General features: G+C 44.9%; 1 protein-coding gene across 1 annotated transcript in view; it reads right to left on the bottom strand.

Moving 5' to 3' along the window:
• Positions 1 to 16,029, bottom strand: part of CCDC180 (coiled-coil domain containing 180) — a 65,146-nt gene that overhangs the window by 16,236 nt on the left and 32,881 nt on the right. Inside the window, 9 exon segments of the mRNA XM_030292825.2 lie at positions 4,039 to 4,116; positions 5,725 to 5,858; positions 5,860 to 5,977; positions 6,147 to 6,319; positions 7,938 to 8,057; positions 10,075 to 10,173; positions 13,720 to 13,836; positions 14,252 to 14,396; positions 15,048 to 15,194. Of these exon segments, the coding sequence (XP_030148685.2) occupies positions 4,039 to 4,116; positions 5,725 to 5,858; positions 5,860 to 5,977; positions 6,147 to 6,319; positions 7,938 to 8,057; positions 10,075 to 10,173; positions 13,720 to 13,836; positions 14,252 to 14,396; positions 15,048 to 15,194 (1,131 nt within the window).

Here is a 16,029-nt window from a genome sequence, read left to right as displayed (position 1 = left end):
ATTTATTTAAATTCAAGTTAGTTAACATACAGTGTAGTATTGGTTTCAGGAGTAGAACCAGTGATTCATCACTTACATGTAACACCCAGTGCTCACCCCAAGTGCCCTCCTTAATGCCCATCCCCCATTTAGCCCATCCCCTACCATCTGTATTGAAGAGTCTCTCATGGTTTGCTTCCCTGTTTTTATCTTATTTTTCCTTCCCTTCCCCTATGTCCATCTGTTTTTTAAATTCCACATATAAGTGAAATCATATATTTTGACTGACTTATTTCACTTAACATAATACATTCTAGTTCCATCCAGGTCATTGCAAATGGCAAATTTTCATTCTTTTTGATTGCCGAGTAATATTCCTGTGGTGTGTGTGTGTGTGTGTGTGTGTGTACCACCTCTTTATGCATTCATCAGTCAATGCACATTTGGGCTTTTTCCATAATCTGGCTACTGTTGATAGTGCTGCTATAAATATTGGGGTGCATGTGCCCCTTGAAATCAGCATTTTTTAAAGTTTATTTATTTTGAGAGAGAGAGAGAGAGAGAGCACAAGTGGGGTAGGGGTGGAGATGAGAGAGAGTTCCAAGCAGGCTGTCAGTGTAGAGCCTGACGCAGGGCTCAAACTCACAAACCATGAGATCATGACCTGAGCCAAGATCAAGAGACAGATGCCCAACCAGCTGAGCCACCCACGCACACCCCAAAATCAGCATTTTGTATCCTTTGGATAAATACCTAACAGTGCAATTGCTGGTAAGATACTTCTGTTTTTGTTTTTTTGTTTTGTTTTGTTTTGTTTTGTTTTGTTTTGTTTTTTGGAGGAACCTCCATACTGTTCTCCAGAGTAGCTGCACCAGTTTGCATTCCCACCAACAGTATAAAAGAGTTCCCCTTTCTCTGCATCCCTTCCAGTATCTGTTGTTTCATGAGTTGTTAATTTTAGCCATTCTGACAGGTGTGAGGTGGTATCTCATTGTGATTTTGATTTGTATTTCTCCAATGATGAGTGATGTTGAGCATCTTTTCATGTGACTGTTAGCCATCTGGATGTCTTCTTTGGAGGTGTCTATTCATGTCTTCTGCCCTTTTCTTCACTGGATTATTTGTTTTATTGGGTGTTGAGTTTGATAAGTTCTTTATAGATTTTTGATACTAACCCTTTATCTGATATGTCATTTGCAAAAATCTTCTCCTATTCTGTCGGTTGCCATTTAGTTTTGTTGATTGTTTCTTTCGCTGTGCAGAAGCTTTTTATCTTATTTTTTAATGTTTACTTTTGAGAATGAGAGACAGACAGAGTGTGAGCAGGGGAGGGGCAGAGAGAGAGGGAGACACAGAATCTGAAGCAGGCTCCGGGCTCTGAGCAGTCAGCACAGAACCCGACACGGAGCTCGAACTCATGAACCATGAGATCATGACCTGAACCAAAGTCGGTAGGTTAACCAACTGAGACACCCAGGTGCCCCCAGAAGCTCTTTATCTTGATGATGTCCCAATAGTTAATTTTTGCTTTTATTTCCCTTGTCTACTATTTGACTAGGCCTCATCCTTGGACACTGCCTTTGGCTTGCTATGTCCTATGTTAGTAAGAATACTACTAAGTCAGGGGCACCTGGGTGGCTCAGTTGGTTAAACATTGGACTATTGATTTCGGCTCAGGTCATGATCTCACTGTTCATGAGATCGAGCCCCATGTTGGGCTATGCACTGACAGCATGGAGCCTGCCTGAGATTCTCAATCTCTCTCTCTCTCTCTCAAAATAAATAAATAAAGATTTTAAAAAATAAATAATTAAATAATTAAAAATACTGTTAAGTCAGTTCAGATACTACCCACCCACCCCCACCCAATATCTGAGCACCTCTGATTTCCAATAGCCATGGCCTGCCTGCAGCAAGAATCCTGCTAAGTAGGCAAGAATCCACTACCGTTGAATTTTCAATCTACTGACCTCCTCGCTCTGCATTTTGGCTATAAATCTTCTCTTGTCCTTATTGTATTGTGAGTTGAGCCCCATCCCTCTTCCCTGTTGCAACAGTCTTGGCGCCTATTGCAATGGTCCCACATAAAGTATTCCTTACTGTTTTAACAAGTATCAGAATAATTTTTTCCTTAACACCTCCCACTGGCAGTGCCTGGGAGGGACCATCTGCACCCTCCCTTGATAAACTGGGAACTTCCTCTAAAATCTATTTACATATTGGTTAATGTTGGGCAAAATATGGAATGGATTTGTTCCCTTTTCATTTGTTTGCATTCTAGTGACAATTGGTGTTTTGTCCACATGTTTGTTCCTAATTTTATTTCTTCCTCGCGTGTGGTCTCTTCCAATTCTCCCCTTACCCTATTGTGTGCTGGAAATTTCTTTAGCAATTTTCTGGGGGAAGGGGATGGGGAGAGGAGCCAATTTTTCCTTTGTTGTCTTTATTTACCACTATTGTGTCTTGACTGGTTGTTATCTAACTTTTAATTGCATTTTATCTCAAAGGAGTTTAAAAATTTATTTGCCAAAATTTTCCATCTTTTTCCGTGTGATTTCATCTAGTGCTTCTTGGAGTGATGATCCTGCATTACTCAAGGGCGACCTGTAGACGACTTGCTGGCTTGTCTTCACAATTCCAAGAAGAGGACTCTCTTCTACCCACGTGCACAGGGAAGGTGAAGGCTTGGGGAGAAGTCACTTAGCCAGAGTCCCAAGGCGGGGGTAAAAACATCATCAGTCTGATTCCATTTTCTGAACAATTCACCACTGTGTTATGCTAGGAAAGTCTCTCCCTTTCAGAGATTTCATAAGTGCTTGATTTTTTTTTTCTGTTTAGCCTGTGATCTTTTTTTCACCACTAAAATACTGTGGTGCATCCATACTGTGGCTAACTATTTAGCAATACAAAGGGATGAACTAGTGATACATGTGACCACTTAGGTGGATCTCAAGGGCATCATATTGAGTACAAAAAGCCACTCTGCAAATGTCATACACTGTATGAGACTGTTTATATGACCTTCTTGAAATGACAAAATAATAGGGATGGAAAATGATCAGTGGTTGCTCAGGGTTAGGGATGGAGAGGGAGAGGGCATGGGTACAGCTATAAAGGGGTGACAGGAGTGACATACAGTTGGTGGTGATGGAACAGTTCTGTTTCTTGATTGTGGTGATACTTACATGAATATACACATGTGATAAAATGACAGAACTATAAAAAGTTGAGAGTCAAGATTTTGATGATGAGGAATGCCTTTTTGTGAATGGGACAAGGGAGCATCTAGCTGCTGACTTGGACCCAACTTCTAGGTCCTGAAGTCACTCTTCTTTTCTTTATTTTTTAATGTTTATTTATTTCTTAGAGAGAGAGCTGGGAGAATGACAGAGAGATAGGGAGACAGAGGATCCGAAGCAGGCTCTCCACTGTCAGTTCAAAACTTGACATGGGGCTTGAACCCACGAGCCATGAGATCATGACCTGAGTCAAAGTCAGACACTTAACCAACTAAGCCGCCCAGGTGCCCTGAAAACCACCCTTCTTTGCAAACTTCACAAACCCCAGAGATAAGACCAGTGGGGCAAAAAGGCTGATGATGATCAGTTCCCTGATTAAGGGGGAGAGGGTATCTCTGAGTCTCTTTGATTGCTTTCAATTTTCTGAAGTTGCTTATTTGCTTGAAATGTAGCCATTAAGTGGAACAGAGTTTGTTTTAATAAATGAAATTAAAATAAAGGGAAAGAAGAATGAGGGAGGTGAGGCATTAAAAAATTGAAGAAAAAAACCCACAAACAAATCCCAGACTTGAAAGAGGTGTGCTTCCCGCTACCCCAAAAAGCTTAACTTAGAAAATGTGAAATTTTGGTGAAAATGTCTCTCAACAAATTTAGGTGAAATGGGATGAGACAAACTGACCTTGACCCTCATCTTTCCCCTTGCAAATCTCTCCTGCTCTGCCCCCCACTTCTTATTTTCCCCTCAGCTGTGTCAGATTTAGCCACCTCCTTCACAGAGACAACAAGTTAAAATGGACTTAAAGGAAAAGGTGCCACTTACTCAGCTGGCGGCGGTGGCTTCTCCCCGAGCACCTGGTACTTTCTGTCCATTCGGTTGGGCTTGGAGTACCGTGTGATGCTGTGGGACAAAGGTGGATCAGTGTTCTGGAGGCTGGGGTAGACAGGCAGGTCTGTGGGAGCCCCACCTAACTTGCTGGAGGCCCTGCGTCTGCCTGTGGGACACCGTGACCCCCATGTCTGGGCCTGAATCCTTCAAGATACTTCCCTACTCCTCAAAGCTTTGGAGATGCTTATCGTGGGGGTCAAGTCCTTATTGCTAAAACTGACCCAAGGCCCCTGGGAAGGGGCAAGGGGCCAGAAATTCATATCCTTGCTTTCCTGTGGGGGGGACCCAAAGAAAAACAGGTTGAGGTGCTTTTCAAACAAAAATACAATGTGCCCAGTTAAACTTGAATTCCATATAAGAAGCGAATAATTTTTAGTGTAAGCATGTCCCATGCAACATCAGACAGCCCCAGCAACATGGACTTCATTTTGTAACCACTGAGAGACTGAATATACATATGGGCAATAGCTGGACTGTACAAAAATACAGAACTCTGACCCCAAACCTGCAGCAACGTGCCCAGGAAACCAATTCCTTGTCTATAATAAACAACTCGGGAAGCCAGCATGATAGAAGTCAGATCTGGAGGAAGCCATATTGTCATCTCTAGTGGCAATCCAGAATGCCAAACAATAACTCCTGTAACAATCATCTCCAAATGGCCGGGACTTGATTACTAACTGACAGCTTCCCTGAATTTTGTCCCTGCTTCCAACTTAGAACCAATCAGGGAAAGTCAAGTACACAGCCCTAAATAATCACATAGAATGCCCTGCTGCTAGTTGGCCTGCCTCCAGCTTCCCCACATCAACAGCCTCCAATAAAGGCACATTTAAAGCCTTCCTTTTCTCCACTACACAGTTTTTTCACTCTTGTCTGCCTTTGAGTCTCTGCTAAAACATAAGTAATGATGGCTGACTCCCTTGCTGTACCAAGCTCTGAATAAATAGCCTTTGCTTTTCTCATTTGGTTGGTCTTAGGTTTATTTCCACGTTGCAGATGGCATTCATGTTCATGGACCTTTTGGAGGTATGCAAAGCAGGAATTGCCTCACCTCTACTTCCTCAAAACCAGGAATCAAACCATATAAATGAGGGTTCACAGAGGACCCAAAAGTCAGTTCAGCCACTGGCTCTGTTACTTGCCTTCTGTTGAATCAGTGTCAGGGGCCAGCGGGGCCCACATTCACTGAGTAATGAGTCTAATGACCCCTACAGGGGCATAATGGGCAGAGTGCCTGACCAGGATGCAGAGGCCCAGGATTTCTCCTGGAGAGAAAGCCATCTCCAATGTCCCTCTTTTTGACTGGGAAGAATGGGTATGGGAGGAGGGCTGGGATCTACCAGTTGTGACCATGGAAAACCACTGAATGCCCAGATGGGCTCTCAAGGTGGGAGGCCTGTGTGAGCTGCATCACTCAGCAGGAATGAGCACAGACCTGACTAACGCCAGCTTCAGAGCCAACCTCTCACTGGGTCCGTTGGGGTCTCAGAGCTGTGAGTACAGGTGGTACTTTCCGAGGACAGTCTGATAAATGGACAGGGTGGTCTCTGGCCTATGTCTAGGGGGACAGGGAAGGCATCTGGGAAGGGGAGATCCTCAGCAGCCCAGCAGACCTACCTCGTTGTTGAAGTGGCACTGGCACTGGACAGGGCCTTTCTCACGACATGTTCTCCCCGGTTCCGGTGTCGCTTCAAGCCTTTGGGTGATGAGCACCCAGGACAAGAACAGAGGACCCAAGGTGAGGATGGACCAGGTGGCAACACTGGCTTTCCCACCGCCAGTGCCCCAAGACCCACAGGCCTGTTTGTCTCTACCTGTCTGGAACCGATCTTTGTCACACTGCTGGGTTGAGCATTTTGAGTTGGGAAGTCTGAAACCAAAGGAAAGGATATGAACTTTTCCCCAGTGACCATGAGGACAGCTCAGGGCAGGCATTGGGTACCATCCCAGTTAGCACATAATACCATGTGAACGTGTCCTATTATGAGGCCCATTTTAGAGGAGGAAACTGAGGCCGTATACACCCCATGGCCACTCACTGCAGGATCTTCTTGACCACTTCCACAGCAGGGTCTTCAATCATGGACTTCCCCATGCGGCTGGGCTGGGCAAAGGACTCAGGGGTGACCAAGTCTACCTTGGCTTCCTCTTCAAGGACTTCTGAAGACACCAGGATGTCACTCTCCACCTCCATATCGATCATGATGTCATCCTGCAGGCCCAAGAGAAGGGCCTGAGTGTGTGGGCCCAGTCTACATGCTAGGGATGAAGGCAGCTGGGTTCATGTTCCAAAAGCACCTTGCCCAGGGGCTGCAGCAGGAGGCTAGCTGCCTGATTCTTTGAGTCTGTATTTTCCTTCTAAAAAATGGTAATGGTCATATCTCCTTTAGAGAGTCATTCATTCATTCATTCATTCATTCATTTATATGTGCATGTGGCTTTCAAAAATATTTCCCAAGTACCTGCTTTCTGCAAGGCTCTGGCTGGGTCCTGGGACACAGGGTGGAGAGGTAACATGTGATCTTTGTTTTTATAGGGCTTACAGTCTAGTCAGAGAGACAAACATTTAACATGCACTTCTACAAATAAATGTCTAGTCAAAATTGTGACCAATGCTATGAAGGAAAAGTTCCAAAGTCTTCCATGAGGCTGAGGGTCGTGGATTTACAAGGCCAGCCCATAGATGTGTCCAGGCAGTGTTCTTAAAATGGGTGAATGAATGAATGAATGTGTGGACCAGTGAGTGGCCAACACGCCCTACAAGTCGGACCTTAGAGAAAGGGTAGGAGTAGTGGCCCGCAATGAGGGCTTAGTTAGGCTATTCCCTATTTTATTTGAGTCTTGTCTCAGCAGTGGACTATAAGAGGGAAGGACCCTAGCTGGACTCCTGAGTTCTTTCTTGAAGGGCGCAGGTGGTATGATGCTGGTGGTATGATGGAGGGTTAGTATTGGTGGCATGGTGGGAAGCGCCTCCCCATAGAAGGAAGGACTGGTTCAAAACATGGTAGTGAGAGCAGAACTTGAGGGATGTCCACTTATTTCCATATTGTTCTATGTCACACACTCCTGGAAGTTGGTTGAGTGTCTCTGGTGTTCAAAACCTGATGTGAGGGGCTGAGTGCAGGGTGGGGGTGACAGAAGCTCTGCCCTCTTGGGGTACACAGTCTGGAGAGATAGCCCCTAAAAATGGAGACATCACTGTGGTCTGTGAGAGAAGGCCCAGTGGGAAGTGATGTCTTTTGGGTGGGAGTGGGGGTGAGAAATGAAGAGACCATGGAGGGCAGACCAAAGAGGCTGCTGTGAAGGCTCAGTTGAAGGATGTAGATTTCACCCTGAGTGATCAGGAGAGTGGCACAGTCAGACTGACCTTCTCCAACATTATGTCTGGCTGTAGTTCAGGGAGTGGATCATAAGGGAATGTGAGAGGAAAAGGGCAGCCATGTGGGCAGGAAGAGGTTGGTGGAGGTGGGGTGGGGAGAAGCCAGTTGTTGCTTATGCACGTGGGTGGGAAGGAAAAGGCTGAAAGGTGAGGGTAGCCTGAGAGCTGGCAGCTGGTAGGTCTTGGTGAAGGTGAGGAGATGGTACCAGGAGGTGAGGAATCTCCTAAGATGGCAGGGAAGTGGACTATTTGGGATTTGAATCCCAGATCTGACTGCACAGCCTATGGTCTTTCCAAGGCAACCTGGTAGGCCTGGTGTTCAGCAGGACCCTGGGAGCCGTCTCTTCCCTTAGGCTCTACTGAGCTCTGCAGGTCTCCTGAGAGCCCAGCCGTGACAGCTCACCCACCCTTCCCCACTTCCCATTCCCTTCCTCTACTGTCTGTTCCTTACAGTAAAGACGACTTGAGTCGTGTATACGATGTCCAGCCTGCAATTCAGGTACTGAATCCTCTGGCCCAGTTTTTCTTTCCAAGTCCGAACCAAGCCAAGGAGGTCATCCGTGGCCACCACCTAGGAGAAGAGAGCTGCAGGAAGCAAGCTGCAGGAGGGCCGCCTGCCTCCATCTGAACCACAGGCCTCTTGATTCGATGGAGGCCCGTCACTTGCAGGGAGGGCCCTAGGAGAGTGGGCGGTGCTGGCTGGCTCTCTTGGGCAACTGCAGTGGGGCAGTAAATCCTTCACTGACGGGGCATCAGGAGTTCTAGTCCTGGTTTTATGGGTTCATTCTGGGCAAATGATTTGAGTTAGCTCAACTTGGTCTCCCCATCTGTGTGGTGGGACACAGAATGTTCCTTGGAATCTCTTCTAGCTTTGACGCTCTTAGAAGGAAATGTTTGGCCCCAAATGGCCACGTTGTGTGTGAGTGAAATGACCACAGCCTTTCTGGAAAGTGATCTAACCATTTCCACAACAAGCTCAGATACACACCCCCTCAAGCAGCAATCCCACAGACCCTGCCCCCAGGTGTGCAGGAAAGAACATGTAAGGACGTTCACCTTTACGTGCACCCACACATCACTTGTCAGTCCTCACACTTGGTCCCTGCATTGTTCACTGACCTATGTACATGACCCAGGCCAGGAGGTGCCTTGGCCTCTTCTGCCTCCTTCATTTCTAGTGCATTCTGAGTCTTAACCATTCCCCCGCTACTTAACTCTGGAATTGGAAGGTGTCCCTGGTGGTACCTTGTCCAAGCCACAATTCTCTGTGCTTCAGTTATGACACGCTGCCTCACTCCTCCCTCCCTCCCTGCCTTTCTGCACACAGCAACCTGAAACCCCTCCATGTATGTGGCACTGAGCATGTGACCCTGGCCACACCTGTCCATGGTCCCCACTGCCTTCACCATGCAACTGATGCATCGTTCCCATCTCCTGATCACTGTTTTTGCAGAGGTGTCCAACCAGTCTCCTCCATCAACACAGGATTGCCTGCCCACCCAAGTTCAAGTTCCCCTGACCTGGCCAGAAGGCTGTGAAAGCCTTCCCTTGTCCAACACTCTGACACCACAAGAAGATGGCAGTGAGGGGGTTGGAGAGGTGAGGAAATGCAGGAGAGCAAATGTTTCTGCTCTGGAGAGGCAGAGCTGTCCCTAAAGGGACTGATAAAGAAGTCATGGCAGATTAAGCTGGCTTCCCCCTGTTCCCCAGGGGTCATGCAGAAATAACTGCATAAAAACACAGAGGTCACAGGGGCTCTGCAAAAAAATGAGAATAATATGAGGGATGTGTATTCACTTAGTGCTTTGTGGATGTTTGAACTTTTCTCAAGAAGCATGTGTTACTATGCAAGAAAAAGCATAGAGACTAAATGTCCTCTCAGTGCTAACAAACATGAAACCTCAACTCAGTCACTGAAATGGAAGAGAAAAGACAAAGCTTGGTGAGGAAGGAACATCCCATTCAAGAAACTCCAGTTGAGACATCTGGTTGTCGAGTGCCTGGTTGAGCTGTTGGGAAAAGATTGCCCGGGGAGGCCGGGACAGATGTGGAACAGGGGACAGAGATGTGTGCTGGTGGCAGAAAAACAAGCATGTAAACAACGTAAACATCCAGAGACCTGATGTGCTGATCCACACTGCTCTAATTTGGACATTTTAACCAGTAGTAACCGTAGAAAACAGTAGTAACCAGTTCATGTGCAATGATCAAAATGAGCAAATGAAAAATCAAACAAAAAGTGGTTGTTCAGAAGGCAGAGTCCTGCCTGCTTCTGTTTTTCCTCTAGGGCTGAGTTCCAATTACAGGGAAGGAAGCCTGGTGACATCAGCAGGGGAGTGAGGTCAGACTGAAGCCCCATGTTCACTGGACTCTACATGCTTGCCAGGGAAGGGCTGGGGGCGAGAGAAGGTGGCTGTTTTCTCTTCTCTTCCTTAATTCCATTGGGTCCAACAGGGGTTAAGTAGGAAGGCTCAGAGGCCCCTCTGGAGCTGGAGAAATCTTGATGACAGATGTAAATTTACTTTCAGTTTGATTCTTGTATAATGGCATCTTCACTATTCATAGCTTAGCAAATACTGAATACTTACTTTTTTATCTCCCTTTGAGTTTCGACACATTTCTATTTTCCTTTGAAGCTGTTCCAGAGACGAATTCAATCCATCTGTTTGCAGATTGGATTTTGCAACCTAGAAAAACCAGAACTTCCAAGGTTTGTTTCTAGAATACTTATTTTTTTATTTATTATTTTTTAAATATGAAATTTATTGTCAAATTGGTTTCCATACAACACCCAGTGCTCATCCCAACAGGTGCCCTCCTCAATACCCATCACCCACCTTCCCCTCCCTCCCACCACCCATCAACTCTCAGTTTGTTCTCAGTTTTTAAGAGTCTCTTATGTTTTGGCTCCCTCCTTCTCTAACCTCTTTTTTTTTTTCTTCCCCTACCCCATGGTCTTCTGTTAAATTTCTCAGGATCCACATAAGAGTGAAAACATATGGTATCTGTCTTTCTCTGTATGGTTTATTTCACTTAGCATAACACTCTCCAGTTCCATTCACGTTGCTACAAAAGGCCGTATTTCATTCTTTCTCATTGCCAAGTAGTATTCCATTGTGTATATAAACCACAATTTCTTGATCCATTCATCAGTTGATAGACATTTAGGCTCTTTCCATAATTTGGCTATTGTAGGAAGTGCTTCTATAAACATTGGGGTACAAGTGCCCCTAGGCATCAGCACTCCTGTATCCCTTGGGTAAATTCCTAGCAGTGCTATTGCTGGGTCATAGGGTAGATCTATTTTTAATTTTTTGAGGAACCTCCACACTGTTTTCCAGAGCAGCTGCACCAGTTTGCGTTCCCACCAACAGTGCAAGAGGGTTCCTGTTCTAGAATACTTGTTTTGATCAGCAACATATTCAGCAAAACATTATATAAGAGATGAATTAAATATTGGAAAAATGAAATTGGTGGGGGGAGATGCACAATGTTATCAGAAACTAGATCAATGCAAATGTAAAAGTTTTTGTTTTAGGGGTGCCTGGGTGGCTCAGTTGGTTGAGCATCCAACTTCAGCTCAGGTCATGATCTCACAGCTTGTGAGTTCGAGCCCCATGTCAGGCTCTGTGCTGACAGCTCAGAGCCTGGAGCCTGATTCAGATTCTGTGCCTCCCTCTCTCTCTGCCCCAACCCACTGGCATTCTGTCTCTGTCTCTCTCAAAATTAAATAAACATCAAAAAAATTTTTTTAAGTTTTTGTTTTGTTGTGTTTTTTTACTGTCAAACAGATAAGGTTTAAAAATAAAATCGACAACCCACAGTAGTGGTTGAGGGTATGAAGAAGAACACGCTCATGACCAGCTGGTGATGAGTTGTCTGAAAAAGCCACCTGGAAACACGTGAAGCCTTAAAACATTCATGCTCTACCCCAGTAATTCTAGCTCTGGGAGATACCTTACAGACATAATCAGAGTTCCCTCTGCAAGGGTATTTATCATATCACTGGCATAATAAGTGAAATCCAACAACTATTTCTCCAAAAAGGATTGGCTAAGTAAAAATGGCAACACATTCAGGAGAGGGAAGCCAGAAAAATAGTGTTTTCAAATAATCTTTAAAGATTATATAGCTTACAAAATTGTATAAAATAGAAAGAGGCTGGATTTTTTTTGTGTGTGTGTGTATGTATGTGTGTGTATATATCTTTTATATATTATATAATATAATATATGTATATATATATATAATCTTTATATGCATAGAAAAAAGTCTAAAAATAATTCAAAGTCTTTCCTGGCTTCATTGAGATATAATTGACATGTAACATTATATAAGTTTAAGGTATACAATGTATATCTTATTATAAAGGTATAATTTGTATAATTTGACATGTGTATATATTGCAAAATAATAGGAGATTGGATTAGTAATCAAAACCCTCCTGACAAAGAAAAGCTCAGGACCTGATGGTTTCATGGGTGAATTCTACCAAACATTTAAAGAAAACTTCACACCAATTCTTCTCAAGCTCTTCCAAAAAATAGAATAGGAGGGAATATTCCCAAACTCATATTACAAAGCCATCACTACCCTGCCGCCAAAGTCAGGTAAGAACACTACAAAGAGGGTGCCTGGGTGGCTCAGTTGGTTAAGCATCCGACTTGGGCTCAGATCATGATCTCATAGCTCATGAGCTCAAGCCCCACATCGGGTGAGCTCGTGCCCTGCTTCAGGTAGCACAAGCCCTACTTCCAGTGAGCATAAGCTCCGCTTTGGGTGAACACGAGTTCCATTTTTGGGTGAGCCCTGTTTCTCTCTCTCCCACCCTCCCTCTCTCTGTCTCTCTCTTTCTCTCCCTTCCCCTCCCCCCTCTCTCTGCCCCTCCAGGGATTTTCTCTCTCTCTCTCCCTCTCCATTGCTCACTTGTGCCCTCTCTCTCTCTCTCTAAAAAAAAAAAAAAAAAAAAAATAGAACACTACAAGGAAACTACAGACCAATATCCCTTATGAATATAGATGCAAAAATCCTCAACAAAATATTAGCACATGAAATCCAACAGCACATTAAAAGCATTGTATACCACGATCAAGTGGCATTTACCTCTGGATGCAAGGAGGATGGTTCTACAAATGCAAATCAATCAATGTGACACCACATTAATAGAATAAGAAATAAAAATCATTTGATCAGTACAATAGACACAGAAAAAGCAATTGACTAATTGGTCTATTCAGATTTCCTATTTGTTCATGATTCAATCTTGGTAGATATATTTCTACAAACTTATCCATTTCTTCCAGGTAATCTAATGTGTTGGCATATAATTGGTAATAGTCTCATGATTCTGGTATTTCTGTGGTATTAGTTGCAATGTCTTTCATTTCTGACTTTATTTGAGTCTTATCTCTTTTTTTTCTTAGTCTAGCTAAAGGTTTGTCCATTTTGTTTATCTTTGAAAAACAAGCTCTAGCTTCATTGATCCTTTCTATTGTTTTTCTGGTCTCTATTCCATTGATTTCTGATCTGATCTTTGTTATTTCTTTCATTCTGCTAACTTTGTTTTTTTTTTTTTTTTTTCCTATTTCCTTGAGGTTTACAGTTAGGTTGTTTATTTGAGATCATTGACCTGGGTTCACATTTTGAAATTTAAAAACAATTTTTTTAATGTTTATTTTTGAGAGGGAGAGACACAGAGCACAAGCAGGGGAGGGGCAGAGAGAGAGGGAGACACAGAATCTGAAGCAGGCTCCAGGCTCTGAGCACAGAGCCTCACATGGGGCTTGGACCAACAAACCCCAAGATCATGACCTGGGCCAAAGGCGGATGCTTAACCAACTGAGCCACCCAGGCACCCCTGAGCTAGGTTCACATTTTGGCTTTACCATTTAAGAGCTCTGTGTTCTTATCTAAGTCACTTAGTTATTCTCAGCCTCAGTTTCTTTATCTCTAAAGTAGGAATAAAACAGAACTTGCCTCCTACAGTTCTTGTGAGGACTAACATTGCCAATCAAAATAAGTCAGTTATCAGGATGCATGGTGCGTAATAACTCAATGAATCCTAGAGGCTACTATGATTTAATCTCTGTCTTCCTGGCTGGAATTTAAGTTTCATGGGGGAGAGCCCACAGTGGTATCCCCAGCACTTGGGACAGTGCCTGGCATGCAGGTGTGTGTGTGTGTGTGTGTGTGTGAGATAAACATCTACCAGGTAAAAAGTGAATCTGTCCTACCTCGCTCTTGATGTTCACTTGCAGATTTGTCAGCAACCGCTGGATTTTCTCTATGAAAATAAGGTCCACAGACAGGTTATGAAATTTGCTTTCAAACTTATTGATGACATCATTGGCCTGTAGAGAAATATAAAAAGTAAAGGAGGGGGCCGCCTGGGTGGCTCAGTCAGTTAAGCATCAAACTTCGGCTCAGGTCATGATCTCACAGTTTGTGAGTTCGAGCCTGCGTCTGTGCTGGCAGCTCAGAGCCTGGAGCCTGCTTTGGATTCTGTGTCTCCCTCGCTCTCTGCCCCTCCCCCACTCACACTCTGTCTCTGTCTCTCTCAAAAATAAATAAACATTAAAACAAAATTAGAGACTAATCCTTTTTTTAAAAAAAGTAAAGGAGGGAGGTTTACTTGGAACTTATGAACTTTGGAAGCAGAGGGGGACAGGCTCAATTTTTTGGAAAGGGGGCTTGGCAGGGCTCATCAGGCAAAGTACAAGGGCGCCCCGGATGCCTGGCTGGAGGTCAGGGGCAGGGCTCCCCAACCTGGTCCAGGTATTCATTCTCCATCTTCTCCATGTTGATCATGATTAAACTTTCAACAAACTCTATTCGAGAAGCTTCCTTCTCCAGTCGATGACACAGTGAGTCAATTTCTTCAGCAGAAAAGTTGCCTCCATCAGAAAACAATCTGAAAATAGTTTGGGAGAAAGAAAAGGCACTGATCAGACATGAAACTTCCCACCCATTCCAAATCCTGTGATCGACAAGGCTTTAGATTAAAAGTTTAAGATCATAGAAAAATGAATGCAGGTGGTTCAAAGATAGAAGCAGTGAAATAACCCAAAAGTCCTTCAAGGGATGAACGGAGAAACAATATGTGGTATGTACACAAAATGGAACAGTATTCGGAAGGAATGAAATTCTGACACGTCACATGGGTGAGTGTTGAAGACATTATGTTAACTGAAATAGGCCAGACACACAAAAGGACAAATATTGTGTGATTTCACTTATGCGAGGTACCTAGAGAAGTGAAATTCATGGAGACAGAAAATGGAATTGTGGCTGTTGGGGGCCAGGGGGAGGAGAATAGGAGTTAGTGTTGAATGCGTTCAGAGTTTCAGTGTATAAAGACGAGAAATTTTGGAGATGGATCGTGGTGATGGTTGCACAACAATGTGATTGTACTTAATGCCACTGAACTGTACACCTGAAAATGGTTAAAATGGACAGTTGTACATCCTATATATTTTGTCACAATAAAAAATGGAGGGGAAACAAGACCACTTCTCAATAGAGAAAGCCCAGTGTCCACAGAGGCCCCGACGCTGGCTCCCACCTGCAGTGCTTGATGAACTCGATGTTGGCGTAGTGAAGCTTGCCCAGGTTCTCCTCCAAGTACTGGCGGAAGCTGCGCAGGGACACCTGCACGACGTCGATGTAGCTGAGCAGCTCCTGGTGCAGTGTGCTGCTGAGAGTAACCAGCCTGGGAGACACAGGAGGGCAGGATGATGACGTGGGCATGGCAGGGCAGCCTGGGGGCGCTGCTTGAGCTCCACTGCGGTGCCCATCTGTGGGGCTACCAGAACCACTGCCATGTTCTTCTGGGTAGAAAAAGAGGCTTTGAAGGAAGCTCAGAATGCCAGTGTGTGCAGGGCACAGTGCAGAGCTCTCAGTGTGCTGGGTCAGAGGACATCCCTCTCCTCTCTCTGGCCCTTGCCATCAAATTACTAAAGGAATCCCTAGGTCCAACTGATCTGGCTCCTCCCTGCAGCACAAACTTTCTCTCTCACTCCTGCGCCTGTTCTCCTGAGGGAGCACCCTGCAAGTTCCCTCTTCACCTTTAAGTCCACCCTAACCAGTGGTCTCTTGTGTACCTGACCGCTGTCCAGACACTTGTGAGGGCTCCTCACCTGTTACCTGAGGTCTCCCTAACCACGCAAGGGTCTCCATCTAAAATCCCTGAATGGCTTCCTTGGAGCCCTTTGCTCTGCCGTGAGCATATCCCCACCTCGAGCTGGGCCAGTGCTCCTTGCTGAGGGGAAAAATTCTGTCTCCTCTTCACCTTCCTCCATCTCAGACCAGGAGGCCTCCTGCAGGAAGTTCGTCCCGATTTCCCTTGATGGAAGTGGTCTCTCCCAGCACAGACGTTTCAGGGCAGGTTAGTAGCATCCCTGCATCCTGAACATGTGTGCCCTTTTCTCCCTAGCTGCTCACCCAGCCCCCAGCCCCCTGCCCCCGGACAGATAGTTCATACAGTTAGACTCACTTGTGTGAAGAGGAGAGCTGAAAAGAGAAGGTTGCTGTGGGGCCTGGCAAAT

This window comes from Lynx canadensis, chromosome D4 (assembly GCF_007474595.2).
Source record: "Lynx canadensis isolate LIC74 chromosome D4, mLynCan4.pri.v2, whole genome shotgun sequence".
Taxonomy (NCBI): domain Eukaryota; kingdom Metazoa; phylum Chordata; class Mammalia; order Carnivora; family Felidae; genus Lynx; species Lynx canadensis.
The sequence above is the reverse complement of the archived record's forward strand: the minus strand, read 5'-3'. Positions and strand labels throughout refer to the sequence as shown.